The sequence below is a fragment of the Protopterus annectens genome, chromosome 5.part0, assembly GCF_019279795.1.
Source record: "Protopterus annectens isolate FY-2018-M chromosome 5.part0, PAN1.0, whole genome shotgun sequence".
Taxonomy (NCBI): Eukaryota; Metazoa; Chordata; order Ceratodontiformes; family Protopteridae; genus Protopterus; species Protopterus annectens.
The window spans coordinates 363,891,383-363,909,020 of NC_056735.1; the positions used below are offsets into that span (position 1 = coordinate 363,891,383).

Sequence of the window (17,638 nt, forward strand, 5' to 3'; positions counted from 1 at the left end):
ATTTTAATTCCTTTCTGACAGAAAATTTCCCTGTCTCCCCTAAACTTTTAGTCAGACTAAAACCCATCCCATCCCCCCCCTGTTAGGGTGTGTGTATGTGTCTGTTAGTGATACCTTTTGGTATATCTAATTTTATTTCTTGGACTGGTGTGTGTGTGTGTGTGTGTTTTACACCATGTCTAAAGAAAGGGTCTCAGGCTTTAAGAAGTGTGACTCGTGCTGTCAGAAGATGTCTCTGACAGACGGTCACACTTCTTGCCTGTACTGTCTGGGGCCTCTTCACCTGCAGGACTCCTGTGCTATGTCATTCTTTTAGCCAGAGAGTCCTGCAGGAAAGAAGAAATAAACTGATTTTGAGGGGCCTTCTTAAGCCGGAGGGCTCTCCGGCTAAGTCGGCCCCATCTAAGACTTCTAAGTCTTCCAAGGCCCAGGCTTCTGTGTCCAAGCCTGTGGCCTCGGCTCCGACTCATTCAGAGTCGAGATCGCTCCGCTGGAGCCGATTCTGTCATTTAAACCTTCGGCACCGATGGCTATCGGTGCCGACTCTGGTTCGACCACTTCGGTGTCGGCTCCGATCGGTTCCGACCACCATGTGGCCCAGGCATCGGTGTCGGCTCTGATCGGCTCCGACACCCTTACATTAAGCTACCTGTCGGTACCGATAAGTTGTCGGCTCCGACAGTTTCAGTAGTTTCATCGGCTCCGATGGTTCCTTCGAGGAAGAGGTCTAGGTCCCCTTCCTTGGAGCCGATACTTTTGGCTCCGGCTTCACCTCTCCTCTCGGAGCGGAGCCATCGGAGCCGATCTTCAAGGTCATCCAGGCTTTCTGACCATGATTTGGAGAGAGTGGTCAGTAGACTACTAAAGTCACAGGCACTGGCCCAAATGCTACATAGTCCGTCTCAGCAGACTACTATTAGTCCACACCCCATTGCAGTTCCTCCTTCGACTCTACCCCAGAGTTTGGAGTTGGAGTCTTTGGGAATAGTTTCTGCTACGGCTGAGGGACAGATACCCCCTTCTGCTCCTTCAGCCTCTACTCTTATCTCCTCTTCGAGACCTTCCTTGGAGGGATTCGGTGGCCGGGCTTCGCTGGTCTCCTCCGAGGGGGTGAGTGGCATCGGACCCTTGTCTGACCCCACTCTTCCCCTTGGAACCTCGGCCTTGGTGAGTTCGGCTCCGACATCTGCCTCGGAGCCTTCCTTTTCGGTGGGTCCTGGAGTTCCTAGCTCTTCGGAGCGGGTTCTCTCGGACCTCCCTGGGAGGAGCCTCGAGGTGATGAAGAGTGTGCTGGCCTCTGGACTCAGCCAGCAGTCTGTTCCCTTAGCTCCTCCCTCTATAGTGCCTGTTGACATCTCTGCCACTTCTCTTGCTCCCGGACCCAGAGATCCTCCGCCTCAGGTTTCCCCACTGGGAATATCCCCCTCTTCTGAGGATTCTCCTGACTTGTCGGGTGATCCTCCGCGGAAGAGGACTTGTAAGAGGAAACATGTAGACTCCCCCGAGTCTATCACTTCGGATACTGACTTAGATGAGTCAGAGGGATCCCCAAGATCCCCCTCTGAGGATGTCTCCTTCTCAGACATCCTAGAACTCCTTAGACAGAGGGGAAACTGGCCCACCAACAATCCCTCTGAGGATGAGTCAGTATACCTGGAGGCGTTTGGATCTCGGCCCTCCACCTCCTGGGTGTCTCCGCCTTTCGACCCCCTTATGCAGGTTATTGCTCGAACGGCGTGGACTGCTCCTGACTCTGTAGAGCCTGTCCTTAGGAGGCCTTCTAAATTTATTACTGCCCCGTCGGACAAGCAATTCCTTACAAAAGGTGTCCCCGCTGATGCCATGGTGGTGGCGGCTGCCACCAAGAAGGAACTTGCAGATCCTTCCGTACCTGTCCATCCTCCTAATAAGGACTCTAGGACCATGGATAGATATGGTAAGCGGATGTTTTCTTCAGCGACCTTTGCTATGCGTTCGCTGAACTATCTTTGTCACTTCACCAGACTCCAAAGGGATATCCTTAAGGAGCTAGGTGAAGTTGTGCAGGATCCTACAGCTGCGGGGGCTCAGGAAAAAATTGCTTCGCAGCTAGGAACCCTTAACTCCATTGCAAACTCCTCCATGAGGCTTATATCATATGCTGCTGATGGAGCGAGTAGGGCCGCAGGTACAGGTGTGGCTCTTAGACGCCAAGCCTGGATGCGACTATGTAATTTTGCAGATCCCTTTAAGGCGTCCTTCACAAACTCTCCCTTTGATGGGTCAGCTCTGTTTGGCCCTCAAGTGAAGGAAACGTTGACCAGGTGTGAGCAGGACGGCAAAACTCTTTCTGCCGTAGGAGTCAGTTTTTCCACCCCTTCTAGACCTTATCCCAAAGGACAGAAGGGTGGCAAAATGTGGTTCCGCAAATCCCAAGGAGTCACGCCGGATTCACGTGGTCAGTTTACCCCTAGAGGCAGAGGGGGTAACAACAACAGACGCCGCTGCAGAGGCAGAGGGGGTCCACAAAACCAGGGAAACAGAGAGTCTCTCTCTGACAAGCCTTTTCAGCATCCCTGAGATGTTGCCCGGCTGTCCCTCCTTGGAGGCAGTCGGGGGAATACTATCACTGTACCCAGAAGCCTGGCGTTCTCTCACTCAAGACAGATGGGTACAGTCGATCATATCCGAGGGTTACAAAATTCCTTTCGAGGAAAGTCCTTTCTATCCCTCAAATTCCCTTCCAGACGTACCACCCGGTCTAAGGGAAATTGCAGAGTTGGAAGTCTCAAAACTACTGCAAAAAAGAGCCATTCAGCCAGTTACAACAGACCATTCAGAGCCCGGAATCTACTCAAGGTTCTTTTTGGTCCCCAAAAAGACGGGAGACTGGAGACCAATATTGGATCTCAGCAGACTCAAGTCTGTGAGGAAGACAAGATTCCGAATGGTCACTCTTCAGTCGATTCTGCCCTTCTTGCAGAAGGACAACTGGATGTGCTCAATAGATCTTCAGGATGCGTACTATCACATAAAAATTCACAGACGCTCCAGGAGATTTCTCCGCTTTCGGCTGGGGTCCAGTCATTTCCAGTTCAGAGCCCTGCCCTTTGGTCTCACCACAGCCCCCAGAGTGTTCACCAAATGCATGGCAGTGGTCACGGCTCACCTGAGACGTCAAGGATTCCAGGTGTTTCCGTATCTCGACGACTGGCTCCTGTCAGCCACCACCAGGCATCAGCTTGTTCAAGCCAGGGATTACACAATAAATCTTTGTTCTCATTTGGGCATCTCTATCAACTTCGAAAAGTCATCCTTATTGCCCTGCCAGTCTAAGTTTGCGCCTATGAAAGTAATAAACACTGTTCGGATGTCAGCTACCCTTACAGACCAAAGAGTTTCAGACATTCAAAGTCATGTCAGGATCATTCTAGCCAACAAGAAGGTACAGGCCAGAATGGTTCTAAAAGTATTAGGTCTCATGGCTGCGGCCATTACTCTTCTTCCCCTGGCTCGCTTCTACATGCGCCTTCTTCAGTGGATGTTGTTCACTCAGTGGTCTTACCAACAACTTCCAATGCGTCACCAAATTCTGGTGACACAGATTTGCAAAAATCATCTTGCTTGGTGGATCACTTCTCCCCAGATTCACCAAGGCAGACACTTTGTACCCCCATCCCCGGTAGCCACTGTCACCACGGATGCCTCCCTGATCGGGTGGGGGGGGCATTATTAGGGCAGGATGGTTCATGGGACGTGGCAACCGTTCGAGTACCACCTGCACATAAATGTCCTAGAGATGAGAGCAGTGCTTTTATCGTTGCAAGCCCTCAACGACTCTCTTCCTGTAGGGACGATTGCAGTCCACACAGACATGTCTGTAGTTTGGTATATCAACAAACAGGGCGGAACCAAGTCCTACCCCTTGTGTCGAGAAGCGCTCAGACTGTGGCAATGGGCGATCTCCTCTCATCGGTTTCTGGTAGCAACGCACATCCCTGGGAAAACCAACATTTTAGCGGACAGATTGAGCAGAGCTATTCTCATGCCTCACGAGTGGTCTCTCAAGCAATCTATAGTGGAGGAGATTTTTCTGGAATGGGGTCGCCCATGTTGCGATCTTTTTGCTACTCCCCAAAACAGCAAATGCCCAGACTTCTTCTCTCTCTTCCCTCTGTCAGGCCATCCCCCCAGAGACGCTCTGACCCAGGATTGGCCCCAGGGACGACTTTATGCCTTTCCTCCTTTTCCTCTAATCCCTCAGGTTATCCAGAAAGCTACCGTTTTGAGAGCCAAAATGATTCTCATTGCTCCTTATTGGCCTCGACAAATTTGGTTTCCGTTCCTCCATCGTCACCTTTTGGTGCAGCCATGGCATCTGGACCCAGTGCCAGATCTTCTGGTTCACCAATCCGGTCAGCTGCACCGGTCTATCCCTTCTCTCAACCTCTCAGCATGGTTGCTCCACTTCCTTCCTTAGCCAGGCTTCCTTTGATCTCTAACCCTGTTAGAGACATCATAGTAGCTTCTTTAAAATCCTCTACCAGGAGGATTTGTACAAGCAAATGGAAGCGTTTCTCTTATTGGGCTAAAGCCAAGAATATCGATCCCTTCACTGCCCCAGTTCAGGCAGTTTTGGACTTCTTAGCGGAGATTTTTCATGCAGGCTCCTCTTCTTCCACAGTTAGAGTTCAACTGGCTGCTATCTCGAACTTTCATGTCGGGATCGCAGATCACAATATCATGTCCCATAGGCTTTGTAAAGCCTTCTTGAAAGGAATTTTCCTGCTAAAGCCTCCAATCAGGAATCCTCCTCCTCAATGGGATCTAAATTTAGTGCTGACATCCTTGATACTTCAACAGTTCGAGCCAGCTGTTTCTTGCTCCCTAAAATTTCTTTCTTGGAAAACATTATTCCTAGTAGCTATTACATCGGCCAGGAGGGTGTCTGAACTTCAAGCTCTTTCGGTTCGACCCCCCTATTTGGTCTTTCACAAGGACAGAGTATCATTGAGAACTAATCCGACCTTTTGCCTAAGGTCGCCTCAAAGGCTAATTTGAATCAATCCATTGAACTCCTGTATTTTTTCCAAACTATTCAAACAGATCGAACAAAAATTACATTATCTTGATGTCCACCGCCAACTCAGATATTATTTGGACAGAACTAAACAATTCAGGAAATCCGATCAACTCTTTGTTTCCTATGCAGATAACAGGAAAGGCCTTCCTGTTTCTAAAGTGACCTTATCTAGATGGCTGTCTTCTGTCATCTCTGAAATTTATCTGCTCAGGGGAAAACAGCTGTGCTCAAAACCTAAAGCACATTCAACTAGGAGCTTAGCTACTTCTACAGCCTTTCAAGCTAGACTTCCTTTAGACACCATTTGTGCAGCGGCCACTTGGGCCACTCCTCATACTTTTGTTTCCCATTACAAATTGGACTTGGCCTCCAGGGACAGAGCCAGTTTTGGCTCTACAGTCCTCAAGAGTCTGTTCCGTTGAGCCACCCAGGATAGAGGTGCTAGGGACGCGGTCCCATCAAGCAAGAATGAAGGCGAGATTGACAACTTAACATTAAGAAGTTATGTACCTACCATAACGTTCCATGTTAGTTGTCTTCTCGCCTTCTTTCTTCGACCCTCCCTCCTTCCCCCAGGCCTGGACAGACCTTTCTACAAGAGATTGTTATGCTGAAGACCATTCAGAACTGGTCCTTCTTTCATCCTGTAGGCTTTCTTTCTTCCTTTGGGAAGTATTTATGCTTGGTGCTATTGCCCTTTGTCATCAAACGAGATCTGGGTACTTACCGCCTTGCATCATGGGATATGGGGCTGCCTCGAGCTGGTAAAAGTGACTCGAGCTTAGCAAGTGCCGAGTCGGAGCCGAGGATCGGCTCCGAACCCATCAAGCAAGAAAGAAGGCGAGAGAAGACAACTAACATGGAACGTTATGGTAGGTACATAACTTATTATTATATTCCATGATCAGCCTGATGAGACAGAGTACAGTGGAATGTTTAAACCCCTACACCTGGACGCTGTACCTTTAGATACAAGCTGTGCATTGAAGGGCGTCTTCACAGTTTTGGATATGTGGTGATCAAGGACAGATATTCATTATTCCCTCTGTTGCAGTAGCCTTTAGGCTATACGTTTTCCAATAGCTGTGGCTTCCTCCCATATGTTCACTCTGCTGATAGGGTAGTCCTGTGGAGAGAAAATTGGTAGTCAGAGTAAAGACTCTTCAGGACTTCCTTGTTTAACAGTTAATGAGTTTTACTCATCCTGAACCAGTAAAACATATAAACAGCAGCAGTTTTCTATCCCAACAAGTAACCATATATAAAAATAGGGGGATGGAGGATGGGAAAAATACTGCAGCAATGAAGAATTCAAACGTGTACTGTTATGGGTAAGTGCAGTTTACACAGCTGTACTTTGTTCATCCGATTCCCTTACTTATGGCCTTGTCATATGCAACCTACTTGGATTCTGGATCCACTTCTGTATTTTCTGTCCCCCTCAAACATCAAGCCCCTCATGTTTACTGTATGTTTTTTCCAATTCCATTGATGGATAAAAATCCTTACTTTCTAGAATGGGATGCATTCTGACCACCACTTCGAAACCTTCCATTAGGAAGGTTTACATGAGCAAATGGAAAACATTTTCAGTACGGGCAGTGGAGAATGGACTTTGACCCTTTTTCTGCCCCCTTCTTTCCATTCTGGACTTCTTAGCTGGTCTCTCTGACTCTGGTGCCCAGCTATTGTTATGGTTCATTTAGCAGATATTTCCAGTTGTCACATGCAAATAAATAGTTCATCTGTAGCATCTGTTGAAAGTCTCTTAAAGTTTTTCTAAAGGGCACCTTCCTATCAAGCATCCCTTTGAGCATGCCTCTTCTGTTGAAGTTTCTTTGAAAACAATTTTAATGAATTTCTGAAGTTCAGGCCTTGTCCTGCAAACATCCTTGTTTGATATTCCATTAAGGACAGTCTTTCCCAAAACTAATCCTAGCTTTGTGCCTAAAGTAGCCACAGTCTAGACCTGGAGACAAGTTATACATTTGCCTGTCTTTTTCCCTAACTGTTCAAACAAAGATGCATACAATTTGGGTACCTTAGATGTCCACTGTCAATTTGAATTTTATTTGCACCACACAGGGTCTTTACGAAAAGAGATTATCAGCTGTATGTATCTTATTCTAAAACCAAGTTGGGATCTGTAGTCTTTGTCCCGATGGCTTTCAGATTTTATTTCCTTTGTTTATAGTTCAGAAGGATTACCTGTCTCAGCCAAACCGATATAGCACAGTCCTCTAGATCTGCATCAGCTTCCACTGCTGTTTGTAGAATGATAACTTCACAACACCAACTTGGTCTAACAGGTGTACCTTTGTCAAGCATTACAAACTGGATCTCGATTGCAGATCCAGGGCAACTTTTACTTCCACCATATTCAAAGGTAGCCTGCTATAATGCCACCAGGGATCTCTGTCCCAGCTGTCGAGACAGACTGGAGGGGACAACATAGGATACAAAAGTTATATACTTGCCATTGTGCTCATTCCTTTTTGTCCATCTATGTCCATCTCAACATCCCCCCCCTTTTTATCCCTTTCCAGTTGTCATAATATCCTCTGCTTCCTTTCTGAAGGATCATGATGGACCAAACCTGAAAACTTCATGCTGTGCATTTATTAGCTAGTATTGTTCCCTTTTTGGGCTTCCCCTTCCAAGAATATTTCCATCTGTTTAAAACAAACTTGATCTGAAGCAGTACTTCTAGCCCAGGGAATTGTGGGAGATAGAAGCTTGAGTGTTGCAACTGAAATCCACCACAAGACAGATAATTATACTGTTGAGGCAAACTGAAAGGTACAACAAAGATCTAACATTGTGGTAAGTCAACTTTTGTTTATGAAGTACACAGTAGACATTTGCCTTCTGTGCCTAGACTCATTCATCCAGATGAGTAGCTATTTGTAAATCCTTTTTCAGGAATTCATCCATAAATGTGAGGTCTTCACTGCATACTGGTGAAAAAAAAACTACAAAACTGAGGGCGATCTCGCAGTCTAGATTTTCCTTCAAGTCCATAGTTGTTAGGGTTCTTTTTCCTTGGAGGATGAGCTTGGGACTCTTGTGTTGGTTGACAAAGGTGGACTTCCTTATCTTGGATGTGAAAGTTTTGTCCTTACCACAGAGCTGTAAGCCTAATCTGGTTCCCCTCAATTGTTTCCTTGAACAAGGGGAAAATGTTTTCCAGTTTTAAAAATTGTGGCAAACCACTTTCAGCAATACACACTGCTCTGAAGCAGCAAAAGTAAAGAAGTATCAGAATTCTTTTCTATACCAGCCTTTAGAAATGCTAGTATGGATGTGAATGCTGGTACTACACTACCAACTGATAGTCATCAGTCTGTCGCACCCCCTAACATCTTGCTCCTGGGGCAGCTACCCACTTCACTCTAGTGTAGCTGTGTTTCTGACTTAACCATGTCATTAGATCTGGATGAAGAGGTCCATCCTTGTATACATATCTACCCTCTTTCCTCAGAATAGTCATGGTCTAGAGGAATTTTACTTGTGTGTTTTTCTAATCTGCTTCAGTGTGGTATAACAGACATATGTAAAGAGAGCTTGTTGACTAGGTATTATGGGTACCTTGTAGCCAGTGAGGGTTTCAGGTGATGAATTGACTAAACTCCTGCAGCTTTACTTCTTTTAGATGGTAAAGATGGACTTGATCTTCTAGTATAGCAAGTATGTAACTTTCATTTTAATCATCATATATTTCTTTAAATTGAATTCTCTTTAGGTACTTGTTTTTTTTTTGCCTTAAAACCAGTATTTCCCCTACATTGTCAAGTTTTGCACAATGTTCCCTATCATTATAGTTTGTTCAAAGTGCATTCCTTTTGCAGAATTCATGTGTGTTCATTGTCACTTGTTTTATGTAGTTTGAGACCACTCTGCCATCATTTTGTTGGTACATATAAATTGTCATTTTATGTTGTGATATTCTTGAGTACTGTGTAGTATTTTTGTACTTATTTGATAGGTATGAATGTGAAGAGTCATTTACAACACTGAATGTGGATATCAGAAACCACCAAAACTTACTTGATTCTTTGGAGCAGTATGTCAAAGGTGATCTGTTAGAGGGTGCAAATGCTTATCATTGTGAAAAGTGCAATAAAAAGGTAAGTCATTGTTTTCTGACTTCACATTTGTTTAATTTTAATGGTGACAGTCATAAGTCTATGCTCAAAACTGTTGCCTCATTATTCTGGGTTAAAGTTGCTTTTGGTGGAAAATTTCTATTAAATGTGTTACCTTTATTGTTAATTTAATAGCCTGAATTGTGACATAGTAAGTTAGTAATAGTGTTTGAGGATAAACTTCAGTGTAAGTGTAGTACACTTTGCCATAGTCTTGTAGATCCACTGAATGCATACCTCCCAACTGTCCTGAATTACTCATTTTTTTACCGAGTTTTGGGGTCTAAATAATGGGGTGCCATGATTCCCGAGTGGCACCCTTCTATTTCAACTTTTTTTCCAGCTTTTTATTTTTTCCCATTTTTTTTTTTTTTTTAGCTGATGTCATCGTGTGCGCAATGACGTCCGCTCCTTCGGGGCTACCAGCTCCACATTTCCGGCTGGCTCATTTTTTTGAATGAGTTTCCGTGATCTGCGAGTGCGAGCGGGAACCACTTATTCAAACGAGCGCTTTCGTTTCATTTTCAAAAGCGCTTTATTTCTTTTGGCTCTGTATGTCAAATGGGTCTATCTGCAGGGATTAGGCTGCTCAGGGAACCGGGTAGGAACATGTTTTATTGTTTTGTGATGTTTATTGTCTTGCAAGTGGCGTTCTGGCTAAAGAGATTTATTATTCTGTAAAGATCTTCTCCAGGATAGACAGTCGTGTAATGGCAGTTTTCTGCCTTTAGTTTGTGTGAAACACTTTCTAGATGCGTGTAAATTAACTGTTTATGTGTCTGGGTTTTACAGGAGGTTTACTTGAAGAACAACAGCAGTTACTAACCATATCACAGTAGATGCTAATGCAATTATGATTTCTAACAGTGAAGTGCATTTGCTTTTTGAACTATAGCATGTAACTCCTCAGATAAGACATGAAACATTTTGTTGTTCCTTCGGCACAGAACCATTTTGCAGATGCGAAGATTATGTTGTTAAACATAACTGCTTGTACCATTATTTGATGACCCTTTTCAGCTTATGTCATGTTATTTGATATGCAAGTTTCACACAATGTTCTTTTGGCATGACTTTTTGGGGATGTCAGGTGCTGAAGTTCGCAAACAAGAAGTGTGATATTAAATTGATAATGTAATTATGCAAGATTTGTTACTGTTTGGTTATGACTTGCCTACCTTGCAGTTTTTGGAAAACTCTAAGATGCGATAGTACTGTGCAGTTTACTATATAATGCTTCAGTTTTCCTGTTTGCTTTGAAAACGATTTGGTCTATCTCCACCATGTTTTCCTTATTTCTGTGTGTGTGTGTGTGTGTGTGTGTGTGTGTGTGTGTGTGTGTGTGGTAGAATGCATTTTGTCTATAGCTGTAATCACAGGAACACAAGTGATCGTAAAACACTGATTAAGCACATAGCCCATTGCAAACTCAGCGCACATAGTAGACATTCATTTAAGCAGGCAGACACTGCCACTGCATATATTAAAAACCGTACACAATCATGTATATATATATATATATATATATATATATATATATATATATATAGTACAGTTAAAGCACAAAACGTTGCATTGCAGCAGCTCTGGTGGTATAGAGAGGTAAAGCCCTGACTATGGTCTAGCCAGCCCCAATTTGATTAGCAGCTCAGGCAACTAATGAAGTATTGAGTATTTTATTTCTTTATTTGAGGTACGATTGCATATTGTCAGCTAAGAGAAACACTCTAATAAGCACGATGTGTTCTGAGTTTAAAGCATGGTAACTGGAATGCCTCAAATGTTTGCGTACTATTCCTTTTTCATGCATTTATGTTAGTAGTTGTCTTCTTTCAGTACTGTTAGTTTAAATTGTTCAAGAAATTTGCTATGCATCTGATTCCTTACATTTATGTATATACCTTAATTTCTAACAACCCAGGCTATGTTTCTTGTTTTGTGTGCATGGGGCCAATGATTTGAAAACAGCCCAAAGGTCATATTTATCCACCACTGGTCAGATGCATTTTCTTTGGATGTGGTGTGTGTGGGTTTTAATAAATGTTTCAATAAATGTGAGTTTCATGGGCAGAGAAGTTTTAATGCCAAGTCTATTTTCATTGTGAGACAGTATTGCTTTGTTTAGCAGATGTCTTAGTGTTTGTGCATTGTGCTATAAAATGTAAAAATAAAATCCAAATAATCATTGTAGAAGTAAAGCAGTATGCACACATTAGTGTTTATGGTAAATGGGGCGAAATAGACAGGTAATGGAACATTGGAATGGCTGTAGGGGGACTCTGGTGCCATATTTTGGTTGTCTGTTCTTCAGTTTGTTTGAAAGTTGGTATCCCATAATTCCACTGAGGTGGGCAAGGTTACATAATTATGCATGCAAATTTTATGTTAAACAGCACACAGATGTGTACCTATTTTTCATGGGCAAGGTGGGCAAGGTTACATAATTATGCATGCAAATTTTATGTTAAACAGCACACAGATGTGTACCTATTTTTCATGAGCCTTGTTCAGATTTTTGATATTTCCAGGTTGAGAGGTATGACTGAATGTGTTGATCGACTGGAATTTGTTGGGTACAGTTTTTCCACTACCCAGGAAACTATATCCTCTAACTCTGCTGTGTAATAGGTTGCAGCCTTTATGTATCAGAAGGTCTTTAAGTTGTATTCTAATTTCATAGGCATTTCCTTAATTTTTTCATACACTTCATATAAATAGTTGGACTCAGCATTGTATCAGTTGCTTTTTTTTAAGCCATGAGATGGTTAATTACCCATTCACACATCTGTTTTTGCTACTTTAGTGAGATATCTTAAATATGTTGCCTACATTGATTTCCTGGAATATGAGGGATTACTAAAGTCGTATGCCTTTTAGTCCTGACTTGATCATGTGCATTATTCCCCTTAATGGGACTGTGGATCTCAAACATGGTCTAAGTTCTCATGCTTCTAAGCTCTTTCCTAACCTTACTTAACCACAAGGGTATCTTTGCTTGACCAAATACATGTTGGCCTAAGACGTTTTGCTATAAGGCAGTAGTCTGCAGTATCTGATAAATTTAGTTTAAACCTCAGAATACCCTTCTGAACAATATTTAGTAAGAAATTAACCCCCTGAGATTGCACAGACTTGGTAAAATGATTTGTGGTAGTCCTATTTTGATTTTCAAAGATGTTCCACATTCTGTATTAGCTTCAACTCTCACTGTGTCATAGATGCTCACCTAAATAGTGTTTTTGTGGAATGTTGTTGAGACACTGACAAAAAATAGTGCTTCTGTCTACATAACTACCTTGTCTGAGCTGACAGGACTAGTGCAGGGATTGTGATGTGTGTTAAAAGATGAAACTGTGCTCCTGCTTGGAGGATGGCTTTTAGCTCTCATTAGTACTGTATTGCATGTCCATTCCAAGTAATTTTTAATCTGTTCCCACCTCATATCTCAACACGCCAGCTCTTCTTCCTTCTAATCAAGGGTCATTTCTAGACTGACTGCTGACAAATAACTTATAACAAAATGCCTCATTATCTCTGTCTTCAATACTGATCCTAGTGACCAGTATAACTTTCAAATATGCCTGTATAGTAGAATGAAATAATTGTTAGACCATGTGTTTGTGATTAGTTTGTTTTTTTTTCTTCTCTGTATAATCCAGCCTTGGATTAATCATATCCCAGTCAGAATGCTGTTTTACCCCCACCCCTTCTGTTGTCTTATAAACCTCTTTTCTAATTTTCAAAGAAAAGTTCTTCCCTCTTCATAAAGGGAAAATAGAAGACTATGACCCTTTGTAAGACTGAAAATGTAATTATTTCATGAATCTTTTGTGATCTTAGTTCAAAACAAATACTAGTACTACAGTTTGCAAGAAGATGGTGCTCCAAAAGGTGAATGCCTTGAGAAAGCAGTATAACGGGATGTTTTTAGAATACAGTTATTCCTAATACACTAAAAAGAGGAGAGGAGTTAACTTCACCTTGCAAAGTAAATGGTCAGTGTGTAACTGATAGTAACATTTCAAAAATCTGTCATACATACAAACATAATGAACTTAGTACTAGTTAATGGTAAGTATTATGTAATACTTTTCATTACCCGGGCAATTTCACGTTGATGGTCTGTACTTAAAAGCCTGGATATACCTTACATTTCCACTCTTCTGACTCTTAGGCTGTATTTCTAATTCATTCTTTGATATTGGCTTTTATTTTCTTCGGGGTTGCTGAGGAGAGAGCTTATCCTGGCACTCAGTTACATGGGACTGAACTAATTCTGAAGGGCATGCCAGTCCATCACGAGACCTAGATACATACTACATACCTGCGGTCAATTTAGTGTACTGTTAGTTCACCTTTTGGTATGTCTTTCTTATGTACAAGGAAGTAACAGTCTGCAAATATGTATGCTGTTATCTGAAAACCAGCTAATGACTACTCTTATTGCTTTCTCCTCTCTCTAAAATGTAACTGTTAATGGCCATTACTTTTTGTATAATAAACAACATGGATTCAAACATTTCACAATATGCGTATTACTCTTATTTTCATTAAAGTATGCCTTCTCGACAAGATTTATGTTCTCAGACTCCTCCATAAACTCGGAATACAATCTTGACCAAAGTTGTTGGGTAGAACAAGGGGATAAGTACTTTTAAGTAAGTCTGTCTTGAGTGATAGACCCATTGAACAATTCATAACCTGCTCTGTGGTTGTGTAGCCTTGGAGATTATGAAAAGGAGAGGTTGGGGCAAGTCCCTTGCATGGAATATTGAAGGGGGCTTATCCCCACTTCTTTCTAGACTACTGTTTAATTTTGTCCTTTCATCTTTTCAGTGAAAGTTTCTCCACTGACAAGAGATCATTTTAAGTGTACTGTAATCATATCAGAGTGTTAAAGCTGTGAATTGTGGATGTGTGTCATCTTGTACTCCTGAGTTTGGTTTTGTTTGTCTTTGCTTGCATATTATGTACTCTGAGCAAGTCACGTAACCAGACCAATTATTTATAGTCAGCCCTGGAACATACACACCTTCTGGGCTTATAAAGAAATAAGCAAGTTAATCCCAACAGTGATTTGTTTGATAAATGACCAGGTTCTCCTTAAAAGTGCTACTTTTTCTGCTACTCTTGCCAATACATTTAATTTATTAATGGAAATTACCATCTGCTGGTATAAAAACTAATATCTCTGCAGTGTTTCAGTAAGGGAAAATTGCACTGTTTGATACCGCATGTTCAAGTTATCACTGATTTCCCCAGATGGTGTATTTCTCTTAGCTTAGTAAGCTTTGAGTATGGAATTTGTAAAGCATTTTCAATATCTTGGTATATGGTTAGGGTAAAGACTTTATGTAGTCATTTGCTTTGCAGAATTTATTTTGCTTACTCTGTCTTGCTGATTTCCTCACTCCAAAGCCAAGTAAACGTTAAAAAGATTTCTTACCGCAAATTGAATATGGCTTGCATATGGTTTTGTTTGCTGCAGCCCCCCTATTCCATGTACATACAATCGACTTGTTTCCTTTCAAAAAGTACAAAACATCCCTTTGCTTGTGGGCACCCTTCCATTGCACCACAGGCTCACATCTGTTTACTTTCATGGTCATTTGCTAACTTAAATTTCTTCCTGTCCCCCACACAGTCCCTTCCTTTTTAATAGTTTACTGTAGCACTGTTCTTGCCGTTATGCTCCTCTTTAAAAATGAAACTTATAGCACACTTCAAACAAGCATAGGTATATAATAGGCTGTTAATCAGGTAGGTCATTTGTAATATAACTTTAAGATTCTAATTCTTCAGTACCATATGACATGACTAACAGTTACCTAATTTTGTGCCTTTTCAGTGAAGGTTTGAGGGGTCATAACATGTTGACTTTGATTTCTCATTTATTTGTTGACATTTATTAACTGGGTTGGTCCAGCTGGGCGTGTGTCCCATTTTCACTGGAGACCCGAGGAGAAAAGCTCCAAAAAAAAAAAAAAATCACACAGTTTACAGTGTGTCAAACATTTGAGTCAAAAATGTGGTCAAACTCAATTATACAAGAATGTTAGAGAGACAAAGCAGAAATGCAAATGCATGATATATACGTATCAATATTTTTACAGACTAAAAAATATATTTACAAAAAGAGTCAAGTCCAAAAGTATTGCTTTTTGAGTTTAACAAGTAGCTACAATAGTGGAGAACTTAGCTGTATATGGAGGGACTGAAAAGGTATATAGTAGGGTTGTGGGGAGCTTAAGTAGGGGCTTGACAAAGACATATTTTGGAGTTGAGTAGATGAAGTTTGAGTTTTTCTTTGAAGTGTGATGGGTGAATAATGGAACAAATGTCTCTTGGGAGTTTGTTCCAGGCTTGGCCGACGGAATGTCTATATAGGAGTTTGCCAGCTATTTTTGGGGGTTGGTAGATTTGTGGTAGTGGCTGATTAGAGGTACATTCATCCAGGCTGTGCTTAAAGGGTAAGGGAGCTACTTTGCTTTATATCTGCCGTAAAAGGATGGGTCTGTGTGGCAGTTAGCATAAAGGACTAAGGATGTGTGTACGAGCTGTTTTCCTGTGATCCAAAGTTTGATTCTCTCAGTTTCCATTCTTACTGTGAGCAAGTCACTTAACTAGTCAGATAAATAACAAAAACCGAAAAACTTCTAAAAGAAAACAAACCTTGGGTAAACCAGGAAAACAAATTTATGATAAGCGCTTTCGGACGCAAAAATATGCAACCTTCTTCAGACAACATAAGTAATAAGTAAAGAGATTTAAATAAACCCTTAGAATGACATCATAAATTCATCAATTAGTGTTTAAAGCAACAACAACCTAAATGCATAAAATCACTTTTAAAGGTAATGGTCAGTTTAAGATGTGTGAATATATAAAAAATAAACAGTATATATAAATGTACAAATAACTAACATGTATGTCAAAAGACATATATACACGTGTAAACACAACCTTAAATACATTTACTCATTCAGACACAACAGGGAAAATCACATATTTACATATTGCATAAGAAATTCAATGCCTCTCCACTGATTTCTGTTTTAAAAGACATTTAACATAACTCATTTCATTGAGACCAGGAAACATAAGCATTTGCTAAAACCTGCCACCACAGTTCCCATCTCAAAGGCCATGGTCCCCCTCTTGGATTATCAAAAACCTGTTCAATGACCATAAATAAAAAGAAATGGTCATTAAATTCAGTAATGTGTCTTGCTAGACTATTAGTACAATCCTTTCTAGATATAGAATATTGATGTTCATAAATCCGTTGTTTTAAATGGCGTTCGGTCTTGCCAATATAAAATTGAGGGCACTATTGACATTCTGCCACAAACACCACCCCAACACTATTACAATTAAATCTCCCTTTTACATAATACTCCACATTACAGATGGTAAATTTATTAGATGTCTTAATGTGCTTACATTGGTTACAACAACCACATTTATACACCCCCCCCCCAGATGATACAAATGGGACTAGGTGTTTTTTTCAACCATACTTTTAAGGTCAATACACCTTTTGTACACAATTTTTGGAGTCTTTGGGACTTTACTTCTAAAATAAGGGTCATATGTTAACAAAACCCAATTCTTAACTATAATGTGCCTGATTAACCCTGCATCAGAAGAAAATAGGGGTACTAAAAATCAGTGAAATATTTACTTCATCAGGCACACTGGATACATTATTATTATCCACAAATTCTAAGGTCCCTTCATTAGCAGTGGTCAGGCTTTTAATTAAAATGGGCCTAAACCAACTGTTCTTACATTTGGTACAGACTTCATCAACCAATTCATGAATCATATCATGGGGATACCCACGTGCAAAGAACATATTCATCAATAGTTCGCACTCATTCAAATAGTTGTGGTCCAAGGTTGTCATGCAGGCAGCCCTTACTAGCTGTCCCTTGACCATAGATCGTTTTTGAAAGAGGGGATGGGAACTCTCAAAATGAAGGAAACAGAATAAGTGGGTTTCCTATATATTTTGGCTGTGTAGCCAGCAATATTCAAATCCTTATGGAGACAAACATCCAAATAATTAATACTTTTACTATCAAAAACATAAGTAAATTTTAGAAAATCAGTAAGTTCTGTTATGCTAGAAACAAAATTATGAGCATCGATTTCATCCCCTTTGAATATTAAAAACAGATCATCAAGGTAGCGTGTGTACCAGACAACATGTTTACTTTTTAAACATGACTTCTATATTAAAGTATTTTCCCAATGGGCCATAACGCAATTCGCGAAACTGCCTCCACAGGGAGACCCCATGTCAATACCAGACAATTGATGGAAAATATCCCTACCAAAGAAAATATAATTGTTGGCCAAAATGATGTCTAGAAGGTATTAAGTAAGGTCAATTTCCTCGCCTTCAACACCAACCATCAATAAAAAT

General features: G+C 41.3%; 1 protein-coding gene across 1 annotated transcript in view; it reads left to right on the forward strand.

Annotated features, from left to right (window-relative positions):
• USP9X (ubiquitin specific peptidase 9 X-linked) overlaps positions 1 to 17,638 on the forward strand; it is a 5,037,693-nt gene that overhangs the window by 4,040,250 nt on the left and 979,805 nt on the right. The window contains exon 37 of the mRNA XM_044071835.1: positions 9,048 to 9,189. Within this exon, the coding sequence (XP_043927770.1) occupies positions 9,048 to 9,189 (142 nt within the window). The remainder of the gene's footprint in view (positions 1 to 9,047; positions 9,190 to 17,638) is intronic.